Source organism: Lissotriton vulgaris, chromosome 3_1 (genome assembly GCF_964263255.1).
Source record: "Lissotriton vulgaris chromosome 3_1, aLisVul1.2, whole genome shotgun sequence".
Classification (NCBI taxonomy): domain Eukaryota; kingdom Metazoa; phylum Chordata; class Amphibia; order Caudata; family Salamandridae; genus Lissotriton; species Lissotriton vulgaris.
In genome coordinates, this window is record NC_141689.1 from 1,565,746,068 (window position 1) to 1,565,758,971 (window position 12,904).

Sequence of the window (12,904 nt, forward strand, 5' to 3'; positions counted from 1 at the left end):
GTTTTCACTTTTGTGAGGGTTGCACAGAGGGTTAATATGCTTTTTACAAAGAACGTCTACCAAGTAGATTACAGAGTGCATTTAATGTAAATTGATCGGCAGGTTACTGCTTTTAAAAGAGCCATCCTTTTGTTACTTGCAATTTATAACTAAAGTCCTTATATAGAATAGTGAGGTATTAATTAACTTTAATCACAGAACTGCATACACTCTGAAAAGTATAGAACATTGAATAATGTTGCAAAAAGGGCTAATTTGGGTAGAAATGGTTTGTTATTATTAAAGAAAACTCCCAACTATGCTGTTTCTTTTTCGACTGAGTTTGTGCTTCTCCACACCAAGCACTCCTAAACTATACTGCCTACAAGTATGGATGACATGTGACTCCTACACTTTTAGTCCTTTGGCTTATGTAACATTTCCTATACACTGATTTACACAAGTATGATTGATTGTCTGTGTAATGTGTGTGTGTGTGATGCAAAGTGCTCTGACATCCTTTACTGGTACGAGTAGTGCTATATAACGAATTCAGTGCATCTGAGAGAGAGAGTGGTTTTGGAGACTTGGTCACTGTTAAAGGGTGCTAGTGAGAGAATCTGTGTTGGAGGTGGTCATTGGGGCGCCAACTAACATTGTGGCTCTGGGGGCACCAGCGCTAAAGCTGGCCCTGTTCATCAGGCTCACTGGCTCAGGCTTCAAAGTTGAAACCTTGTGCAGGCACGACGCAGCAGTCCGGCACCCCATCGTTCTAAAAGCACTTCCTGCAAGCATGTGACTGAGCATGGATGGAATATATATGATAATGCAACACAGACACAGTACTGGCGCAACAGCAACTGTGTGTTGTTCCTTTGGGTTTCTTTCTGTATGAAGATCCATGAGTACAGGCAGCCAAGAGAATGCACTCCGTGGCTTTGTGTCTTTGCGGTGGAGCTCATAGCCTCTATTGACAAGCTGCATTCCATACCCCTGTCCATGCTCCCTTCTCGGCCACAGACCGCAGTTCAGGTGTCACGAGACCTGAGCAGGCAGAGGCCAAATAGTGGGGCCAAATTACATCCATTTGAGGCAGTAATGGCAATTCTGCAGCACAATTTGCAACAATTAAAACAAGCATTAAATAACATTTTTACCAACCGACTGCTACAAAAATAAATATCCTTCTGGCTCTGTCCGATCTGTAGAAATTCAAATCGTAAATTGCCTATCACTGCTGGTACACATAAATGCAATCTGCTGCCTTCATTATCACTATCAGCCTCGCTGCTGCAGAAGCATGATAGCAAGAGGGAGCGAGGTGAGGTTAAGAATAATTTCGAAGAGGGTATGGAAGAAAGGGTAGGCAGCAGAAAGAGACAGAGGTAAAGAGGGGTGTGAGCCTTGAGGTCACATACTAAGCAAGAGATGATGGAGCAAGTGATGGATGAGGAGTGAAGGAAAGATCTATAGAAAGACAGGGTGTTGAGGGAGGGACAGGTAGAAAGAAAGTAAAGACAATCAGAGGTAGAGGTAGACGGGGTAGTGGGGAGTGGGGGTTAGAGAGAAAAAATGAAGCAAGTAAGTGAGAGAAAGAATACTGGGGACTTCACTACATTATGCTCCCAAAGAGGGCATTACACTTACACGTCTGTGATTGTGTACAACTTTGAGCGATGTTTGTAATATTTAGAACAATAAGGTTATGGTGAAAATGTACTCTATTTTGCTGCATGGAAAAAGTATTTCTCTAGTGTGGCCTACAACAAAACTGTAGTCCAAATTATCTATAATACTTTAGGCCTTCAATTCCTACTCCTGAATGTCATTACATTGAAGTTTATATTTTTCAAATGTGTAAGTTTGATGTGTTAAATAAGCCTGCACAGGTGCTCACGCCCGAACATAGATGTAAAGTTATCCCTCACTGATACACACCTAATAGTAGTTACAACACACAGCTGTTGCAGGAAGCTCAACCAATAATCCAACGCCTCAGAAACATCGGAATCCAAGGAAAAGCACTGGAATGGATCACCTCGTTCTTTGCCGGAAGAACTCAGAGAGTTCGCCTTCCACCATTCAAATCAGAAGCTACAGAAGTCATCTGCGGCGTGCCACAAGGATCTTCACTCAGTCCCACCCTCTTCAACGTATATATGAGCCCCCTCGCGGCCATCGCACGCCAACACAACCTCAACATCATCTCCTACGTTGATGACACCCAACTGATACTATCACTCACCAAAGACCCCAACACCGCCAAAACCAATCTACATGAAGGAATGAAAGAAGTAGCCGAGTGGATGAAGCACAGCCGTCTAAAACTGAACTCCGACAAAACTGAAGTCCTCATCCTTGGTACCTCCCCCTCCGCCTGGGATGACTCTTGGTGGCCAGAGGCCCTTGGAAAAGCACCCATCCCGACGGACCACGCACGGAACTTAGGTGTCATCCTGGACTCCTCACTTTCTATGAACAGACAAGTCAACGCCGTCTCATCTTCTTGCTTCAATATTCTTCGCATGCTCAAAAAAACATTCCGCTGGATCCCCACCAAAACTAGAAAAACGGTCACCCACGCATTGGTCATGAGTCGCCTGGACTACGGAAACACCCTATACGCTGGTACCACCGCAAAACTCCAGAAAAAACTCCAACGCATCCAGAACGCGTCAGCCAGACTCATACTAGACATCCCGCGTAAAGACCACATCTCCGGACACCTGAAAAACCTCCACTGGCTCCCCGTTAACAAGAGGATTACTTTCCGCCTCCTAACCCACGCACACAAAGCACTCTACGAACTTGGACCCGAATGCCTCAACTCACGACTTTCCTTCTACACCCCTTCCCGACACCTACGATCGTCCAACCAAGCCCTTGCAACTGTACCTCGCATCAACAAAACCACCATGGGAGGCAGATCCTTCTCCTACCTGGCAGCTAAAACCTGGAACTCACTTCCCACTCACCTTCGCCTCACTCAGAACCACCTTACATTCAGAAAGCAACTTAAAACCTGGATATTCGACAAGTAACTCCTCACCCTCCTCAAGCGCCTTGAGACCCTCTGGGTATGTAGTGCGCTATATAAATCTCTTGACTTGACTTGACTTGACTTGACTTGACTGCCAGCACAGCATCTCTGGGATAGACTCGGGAATCGGGATAGCTTGCAGTTTCACTCTTCTTACCATTAAACACTGGCCTACATGCTGCCTGCAAATTACATCTGACTTTTAGCAGTGCCAGTTGAAGATGTGGGTGAAACTAATAAGAGTAAGTGGGTGTGGCCATTGGAGGAAGTGGGTGGAGCCAGAGAAAAGTAGGTGGGGCCTCCTATAAACATTTGACACCTGCACTTCATATTTTACAAATTAAGCACTGGAAGACAAAACATTGTGTTTTGTGTGTGTTGGTCCTGTTGAGATGGGAATTAAACAAACCAGGGTTTCACATGGAAGGCATGTGGTAAAATGTAATTGGAACAATTACTTAACTGCACATTTTATTTTTACATTTGTAGAGGGGTCCACATATTTACATTTTGGGCAAGATTATATTGTGATCTGTCCGGTGTACAAGCTTTGTTTCGGGAAACCCTAATGTCAAGATTAAAACTAAGATCTTTTTGTACATAGGGAATCAATTTAGTGACTCAGCCGCATAGCCTTGAACACAAATGGCCAGCAAGGATCAGTTCATCAACTCAGTATGATCTTCCTCTTGTTCTGTCTTTTTTTTTTCTTTGAGCTAACAAAGGCAATAACTTACAGTTGTAGGGATAACCTTTGGTGATTAAAATTACAGGAAAAGTCTGTCACCTTTCAGTCAGTGTCTAGCAGAAAATTTGAGGAATTTATGAGGTGTAGGCTTTTCTGAATATGGAACAAATGGGGCCTAAGATGTTTGTGGTCTGTGAGCTGTGATGTCACAAGTTCAACAAGTTAAGTTTGAAAGTTTAACTAGTTTAATCTCAAAGCCAGATTATGGATTTCAGTTCTGAATAATACGTGTTCTTTGATCAGTAAATTGACAGCTACGCCTGCAGTGTCTCCCTCTGTTTTTTTCTTGTAGCGTAGGTGTACGACCACTAGTCTTGGGTGCACTATGCACACTGCCTTTGTACCTTTTAGTTCATTAGTATGAAAGGCTTACCTTAGATTTTCCCACAAAAGTCGTGAGGGTTTTCTCATTGCTGATTTCTGTTATCTCATGCTCATGAGCAAGATAGATAAAGGAAAAAAAACTGAAATGTGTATTCAAGATACAGTCTGAAAAGAAATATAAAATAACACCTCCATCATAGTCTAACAGAAAGACTACTATGCCTGTAGAAGCACTCCTGGTATAGACAAAATAGCCTGCATTTTATGTTTACATGCAAGAAGCTTTGGATAGCTGTCAACTCTTTCAAATTAACCATAGAGGGATACAATAGAAAAACTATTATGTATTGAGTTACACAGCCCTATATACAGATACTAGTCCCTCATTCGTTTGTGGATATAAAGACAATGGGAAGGCTCAGGTCATCAAAGAACTGTCAGTGTGCTTTCCTCTTTATAGATTCACTAGAACCACTATTATTTCTTTGTGGCAGCAAGGCCGCAATCTGTAACTATAATATAGCCTTATAGCCCGTCATAGCAGGCCATACCGGCCATTAAAGGCCCACTCCATTGCCTAGGCTTTTAACAAGGGAGCGGGCTTTTAATCCCGGATTAGCGTCACTATTAAAGGCTATAAGGCAATTAGAACATTCCGCCACTAGAAGGCAGAATGTTCTAACAAATAAAACAAAAGCCTCATTGAGCCCGAGAAATTGAAATCCTCTGAGTCTCCGTGAGGCCTTTGGACAACATTGAAATGTTGGAGCTCTGGGCTTTTACCGGCCATTAGAAGTCCGGAGCACTCCATTGTCTTCAATGGAGCTCCCAACATTCCAATGTTCTAATATTCATTAGATCATTCTGCTGTTGCATTAACTCCCATATCAACCTGCTCAGATGAATTCTCCTCCCTATTTGTTGCACCATTCCTGTTGTTTCTTCAAGGCCTACCTGACAGAGTTTCTTAATAGCAACATATCAAAAAAGTTGATGGAAAAAGCTTTTCGTATACTTTTACCTGTTCTGCTGGGCTCTTTTGAGTTATGTCGGTGCAGATTCTATAATGACTCCACAGACGCCATAAGAGATACAGAACTTCCAAATGCTGGCCACTCCCTTCCTCTGCTTCCATAGTCTCACAACAGAACCACCATCCATGTCCTGGCTGTTTCCTGACTAGACTATTACAATTCTTTCTTCTAGGCCTCAAGAATGCAGGCTTTCTCACACAATAACTTAGCCAGAAAGCATCATTCAGACCAGTTGCTGAAATCTGTCATTAGGGTCAAATTTAACTGACCCTCCACATTAAGTGCCAAATTTCACCAAACCTTCACATTAAATGCCAAAGGTCACAACCCTCCACATTAAATGCCAAATTTCACTAACCCTCCACATTAATTGCCAAATTTCACTAACTCTCCACATTAAATGCCAAATTTCACTGACACTCCACAATAAATGCCACATTTCACTAACCCTCCGCATTAATGCCAAATTTCACTGACCCTCCTGCATATCCCATCATGTACTGATTTATGTCAGCAATATACCCTGTAAAATAGTGTGATCAAACGTCATGCATAGCACAACACAAAAGCAAGTAAATGCATAATAATGCGCATTGTTGAACACCATTAACCACCAAGCAATATCATTCATTGAGTTAAGTTTCAAGGAGAGATCTAGAGCTAGGGTTTTTATTGACCAATATGCAACCCAGGATTTCTTAGCTAACATCATACATTTTTTTACTGCATGTCTGATGAGATATTACTGTAATGTACAATTTGTATGTGCTTTTATGGCCTAGTGCCGTATTAAAGACTTGACTGACTGACATTTAATTTTTAGGACCAGATTCTTGTGAGTGCTTTTAATTACTTTTACATAATTGTGCAATATTTCACTTCTTTTGAGATTCTTTTCTAAAAAAAACTTCAATTATTTTCAAATTTCCTAATCTCGCTTAGAGCGTCCTGGGGTTATGGTGAGTTTGCCAATGTGTCCTTCTGGTAGCACTGCTGAATATATATTTTTTAAACCTTCTACGGGGTCATAACGGGTGGCTATATAATATTTTCGTTCTGAACAGGGATTATAATTCCTCTTGTGACCGTAGCTTCCCCATTATATGAAATATATTTTCTCTGAACACCTCATAACTAAGCCTATTATGCATGTCTCTGTCTGCCTATTGTGAAGCCTGTGATGTTTCCCTGTCTGTACACTTGTTTTGCGCCTCCACTTAGCAGTGAGACTTATATTTTTGCTTCAACCACTGTATGTTTAAGTATAGCAAATACATCTTTCTGTATAATATCTGAATATCACGTTAGAAATATCAATGTGTCGAAATGTAATTGCTCAAATATTCTGAATCAAAATACCATGAAGGTAAATATTTATAGGTTGGCAAAGGTTTATTATAACCCACTTACTTAATTTCATCTATATGTACATTGACAATATATGTATCTTAAGGTATGTAGATGTAAAGTTAAGAATAGGAAATATATACTTATCAATATATATAAATTTCCTCTTGATATTTTAGTCTTCAAAATTGTTTGCTACAATATTTTGGTGCATCTATGTTTCCCACGTGATATTTTGACATACAAGAAATCTTTCACTACATTATAGTGTCTCCGATAATATGCGTGTTGCCACATAGATCATGAGAGAAATTTCCCATTTCCACCTACATGCCTTAACTACTATTCATGCTCGGCTTGCTAGCACAATACGGCTCGATGCTGATGTGTGACTAAATTAACTTCTAAAACTCAATTAATACAGTTTAAGATCTCCCAGGTGCCAACCTTAAAGTAGCCCCTTTTTAGAAGAGTCATAGGGTTTAATATGAATCCACTGACTATGAATCTGATGAACTCAGTTTTCAAAATTATATTTAGTAAAGATGTCAAATTTCTATGTTTGCCCACTAAAATATACAAAAACAGGGATTGATTGAGTTCTTGAATTGATCTCAGCTACAGGTAATTACTTAGGTCGCGTCACAGTCTATTGTTATTTTGAACACCAATGCGACCTTAGTTTAGGCCAAGCCGCCCAGCTATGTGCAAATCAATCTTGACCCTGCTCCAATGGGAACAGTCCAGGCCGAACTGCCAAGACAGGTCCTCCCTGAACCGGATTCACCATAGTTAGGGCTCATGGAGCCCCAAGCCAAATTCTTTGAGTTTTTGATGTTCAACACTAGTGAAAATGGGGGCAAAGAAAGTATAGGGATAAGCTGAAAACGAGTTTAGGGTAAGGCTGGAAATTATGTCTTAATGGCTTGGAAAAGCTGCATCAATAAGATTAGGGCTTACCATGGTGGATAAAAATCTGCGAGTTCAGCACAAACTTTATGCAAGTTGCAGCTCAAGATGAAATGTGTATCTTCTTGGAAAAGAAGCAGGAGAGCTCTTCTCAGGTCCACCAAAGACCTTAATAGACGTATCTTGCCTAACTGACCTTCAAATGCAATCTTCCTGGTTTAGCTATTGTCCTAGTGAGTACTCCTCCTGTCGTTGTTGTCTTTTCTTTATTCATTTTTTCTCAAATGGACTGGTCTATATAAGTAATCCGTTCTTACTTTATATGTATCTCTTCAGTTATTAGAATTCTTCCTTGTTTTAGTGTAATCCTTTTTGGGTCATTGATCCTTGCACCATCCCTGGAGTAGGTCTTCTGCATGCCCACATTTCTAAAGGGTGAAATAAGAACATTTTTAGGAGTTCTTGGGTTTGCCTCCATGGAGCCTTCCGTGCAAGGGTTGTGACAAAACTTATGTCAACTTCTTCCAATAACTCTGGTCACTTTCCCAATGTACACCTGCTTCAAACTGAACACGTATTTGCATATAACAAGAGCTTATGGGTGTGTTTATTAATAGCATTGCCAAACAAGGGATGCTGTTTATAATTAGCAGTGCTTGATGGGATTGCGAATTGCATGCATGTTATTACACCTCTGCACTTACAGTTACTATTGTCAAGTTTGGCACTATTCAACCAATAGAATCGAGTTCACTTATAGCATTGCCAGGCACTCTGCACTCATAACAACAGAAGGATATTTTAAAGTTTTGTAAAAACAGTTGGCATGAACATACAAGATTACTTTATCATGTAACCACACATGATCGATATAGTTAACACACTCTAGCATGAATGCTGATTTCTTAGGGGCCATGGTGTAGGCCGGGTGCTAATTTGCTCATGTGTCTGTGCAATTAACCAATCACTGGCTTGTTTTGTTGTAACATGCACCTCCTCTCTTGTTTTCATTCAAGCTTTGTATGCAATGGAAATTAATGTGGAGAAAGACAGACAGACTGGAGAAACTAAGATTCTCTCAACATCAGCCATTGGCCCAGAGGCAGTCCATCAAAGAGGGATCAAGGTCTATGATGACGGTAACAAGGTAGTCTATGAAGTCCGTAGTGGAGGTGTAGTGGTAGAAAATGGAGTCCACAAGCTGAGCTCCCAGGATGTAGATGAACTTTTACACAAAGCCGAGCAATCAAACATGCGAGGAGGGCTTGAAACAACATCTCTGGCAGAGAGAACAGTAATCATTGATGGAAATCTTAGAAACACAAAAGAACAAATACTCTGTAAGGAGGCAAAGCTAGAAATGGTGAAGAAGTCAGGCAGAGATTATCAAAGGGACAGAGCTAAGAAAGAGGAAATCCGTGACGGAGCCCCAGATCAGCCCGTGACTATGATTTTCATGGGTTTCCAAAACATTGATGATGAAGAAGAGACAAAAAAAGTGTTGGGCTACGATGACGCTATCAAGGCTGAACTAGTCCTCATCGATGAGGATGATGAGAAGTCCTTGCGAGAAAAAACTGTGACTGATATCTCCATCATTGATGGAAATGCTGCTGAGTTAGTATCTGGGAAGCTTTTGACAGACACAACAGAACCCTCGTCCCCGGAAGCAAAAGAAGAAAGCCTGGTTACGGAACCTGTCCCAGGTACTCAAAAGAAAAAACGCTGCCATTGCTGTGTAGTAATGTAATCACTCCTTCCTTTCTATCCTTAAGTCCAAGTAGCATGGGCTACAACCAACTATTTCAAATTACTAATTGCAATACTGTGACCTGGAAGGGAATGTCTCTGCGGTGTTGCAGTTGGTTTTGGTATACTTGGAATTGCTTAGCAACACTTCCCCCAGAATCTACGCACAATCTATTATTTATATATTGAGTGTACATATGTATACACAAAGACATATAAATACAGTGTAGATGTATATAAATATACAAAGAGAAACATAGTATATGTATGAATTAATATTTATTTTCACCTTTTTGTAAATTTTATATTTACTCTAAAATATCTAGATTATCTAATAAGCCTTCCACACGGCACTAAACGGTGAATCACTTAGTGATTTCAGTTGCATTTCAGATTTACATGTTCTTATCTATGATATCAACTAATACACTCCTTCATCACAAGAACCATTTCATAAGTGTCCTTCACAAAGGAAATGCATACAATATTTTGTTTCGAAGATCACTCTGTGGAAGGGATCTTATAATAAGCTCCTGGTTTAATATTTAAGATTTTTTGTATAATTGACAAAAACCTCTGCTATTTTGCCGTACGAACTTCCAGTTCACAGTATTGTTCTATGCTGTCCGTCACTCAAAGAGGGAATGATCTGTGATAAAATACTGGCACATTGAAGGAAATGTAACTGCTGGTTTTGTAGTGTGGAGACAGTAGCCGTGCCAATTTTTATAACCAAGAGTAGACTTTTTTAGTCCACAATTCGTGGGCTCCCTGATCCTTGCAATGTAGTACTAGGCACAAACAAGCATACTTTCCCATTGTTCTTTACTCTCTTTGAACACAAATGTGCTAAGATTTCTAAATTAAGCTAGAGGGAGGATGCTGAGGTATGCGAGGGAACATACTTTTTGAGACTGCCAGAAGCCTATATTTTTCTGATGTTAATGCATTTTTTTACATACACATTCTTTGCAAAAGTGAATTTGAAGTTGTGAGATTTGTTGTTTTGTACATTTTTGTAATTCTTCTTTCTAGCCTGTGGTGGTTTTTTAATAACATGTTTGCACTCTTGTGGATGGTGCTCTACTGCCTGGCCGGCAAATGTTACATCCTGACTACTTGGAGATACTTTTACATATCCTTGCTCTGTGTTCTTTTCTTTTTGTGCTAGTAATTGGGCACTGTTCCCTTCCACCATTACTTGGCTGGAAAGATCTTACAACAGAGCAAAATAAAATAGAAAGGAATAAAGATGTGATAGGCCACAAAATCCCTCTCAAAGAATAAATGTGATTATACAAATCAGGCATCGAATGTACAATCGGAAAACAATGGAAATAATTTTATTGTCACCCTGCTATGTTAGTTTCAGTTTCGTTTTTGCCACCCTTAAAGAAACAAACAGGCTAAAAACAGGATTAATATTTATTGTCACATTAACTGAAGGAAGAGCATTTAGGTGTTGGTCTGTTGGTAAGAGGTGATGTGGTAAGGTATCCAACTCAGTTCCTTACATAGCCTAGAACAGGGGTTCTTAACCTTTTGACTTCTGTGGACCTCCACTTAATCATTACTGGAATCCGGGGACCCCCACTGAGTCACATTATTGGACTCCGGTGACGTAGCCAAACCTATTTCAATGACTGCAAAATACACACAATACACACAAATATAGAGCCAAGCAGTCCTCAAACAAATACACAAATTACTAAATAATTTATTTAATGATCAAACGTAAACAAAATGCACATTTTAATTTTAATGGGCAGGTTGGAGCTTTTCTAAATTCAACTGAGGCAATCCGTGCAACATACTGTATTCTGTTTGATGCACTTGCACTGCTCCCACAAATCAGCCTGATGATACCCCCCTCATTTTTAGCTCTGATTTGAAGTCCCTTCATATTTACAGAACGTTCCAAAACGTTCAGTTTTGGAACGTTTTGGAACGTTCCCTATTTGCTGCCCTATTTATATCCACTTTATTAATTGGTTAATATTACTTATTTTCTAAGTAGTCCCGTCACAGGCCCCCCGAGTAGGCGCCGTGGACCCGCAGGGATCCCTGGACCACAGGTTAAGAACCGCTGGCCTAGAGTGTGACTCGCATGAATATGTCAAAGCTCAACTGGGACAGAGGTTTTTTAATCTATTGCATCAGTAAGGGTGATACTTATTAGCACAATGCCCATTTTTATCAAAATAGTTAGAAACAAATCTAAGAGAATGTATTTGATTGACTGTACCCCATTGATAACTCATAGCAGTGATGCTTTTAGAAAGTAATGAAAAGACAGACAGGTCTTTTTCTTAAATGTAATATTCCTCAGAGACCTATCTTAATGTTGTGTGCAGTAATTCTCAAAGTATGGCTTGGTTGATGCATGCGGCCCTCCTGACCTTTACATGTAGTTCCGCTGGTCAACTGCAGCACTGGGCTGTAGGTTACTCCATTCAGCACCAACATTAAAAATATGTTAAATATGCAGGCAAGTATTTCTTTAAAAGTTAATTACAGTTAAAGAAAGGAAGTAACTGTGGTGTGCTGCATTGCTTAACTTTGGAACACCTTCGTTTTTAAAGATATCTTGCAGCAAACGTAAAAATATGATAAAGTCTCTTCAAAAAATGTATTTTATTAACATGCAGAACCGTTTCACCTTAGTGAAGCAGATATCAGTGCATTGAGAACTATTTTTTTAAGTGATAGTTTTCGAACATGAATTTAGAAACATTCATGCTTACCCCTCCCCCCAATAACAATGCCAATAGTGAATAAAGAGGAAAGTCAGCTGTTATGTGTCACCTTTTGGTGGCCACGGTTGCTATTATACATGAAAAAATGTATAATTTCTAAAATCAAATGCAGAAGAAGGTTTTGTACAGCATACATCATGTATTTCGAGGTACTCATATATGTAATAATGAAGAAAAAGGAAGGAAAGTGAAATAAAACAATTTCCTAGGATCACACAATTTACCTGAGTGGGGAAGCAGGGATTGATCCCAGGTTTTCTGATTCTGCAATGTGCAATTCATTTCAGTCACTAGTTACACATGCTTCGCTTTCCCTACAGCCACCTCGCACCGACCACCCCAGCTCCAACTCCTTCCCCCTCTTACCACCACTCTAATGGCAGCAGTGCAGCCTTCAGTCACACCACAGACCAAACATTTTGGCCGCTGGGAAAATGTTTGTGGCTTTGTGGCTTAGTTTAATTTTCTAGTAATTTAAATATCTGCTGGTGTTAAGTGGGGGTGGTAAGTGGTTGTTGGGGAACTGTGTTGCAATGAAGCATTATCGAGTGGTTTTGATTTAAGAGAGGTAGTGTTGCTCCTGTAAATTAATTCTCTGCACAATTTACACACTGAGTCAGAGTAAAGGGAGGCATCTGACAAGATAAGTGGGATCATAGAAATAAGTGGATGATTAAAAACAATCTTTACATTTAGCATAGAATTTGGTGAGATAATCTACATAAACATCTTGAGTAGACCAACATAGCACCTGTCAACGTCAGATACCACTCCTACTCTGTACAAACACCATTCTCTGACATTGTTTTGTTAAAAAAAGTGCATCCTAGTAAGGAAAAATCATAGATCATGTTTATACGTACATCTAAAAGGGAAAGAAAAGCAAAACATAAAACAACAGCTCAAGTACTCCTCGGTGAACAAGTATGGGGTGTTTGCTATATAATGAAAGCAACAAGAAACTCAGGACAAAATATATATGACAAATATAATATATATGACAAATATCCCTGAATAA

General features: G+C 40.0%; 1 protein-coding gene across 1 annotated transcript in view; it reads left to right on the plus strand.

The window, feature by feature from the left end:
* The window catches only part of LOC147728190 (paralemmin-1-like), a 547,682-nt gene extending 538,440 nt beyond the window's left edge, over positions 1 to 9,242 (plus strand). Inside the window, exon 7 of the mRNA XM_086962050.1 lies at positions 8,398 to 9,242. Within this exon, the coding sequence (XP_086818176.1) occupies positions 8,398 to 9,131 (734 nt within the window). The 3' untranslated portion in view covers positions 9,132 to 9,242. The remainder of the gene's footprint in view (positions 1 to 8,397) is intronic.
* The last annotated feature ends 3,662 nt before the right edge of the window (positions 9,243 to 12,904 follow it).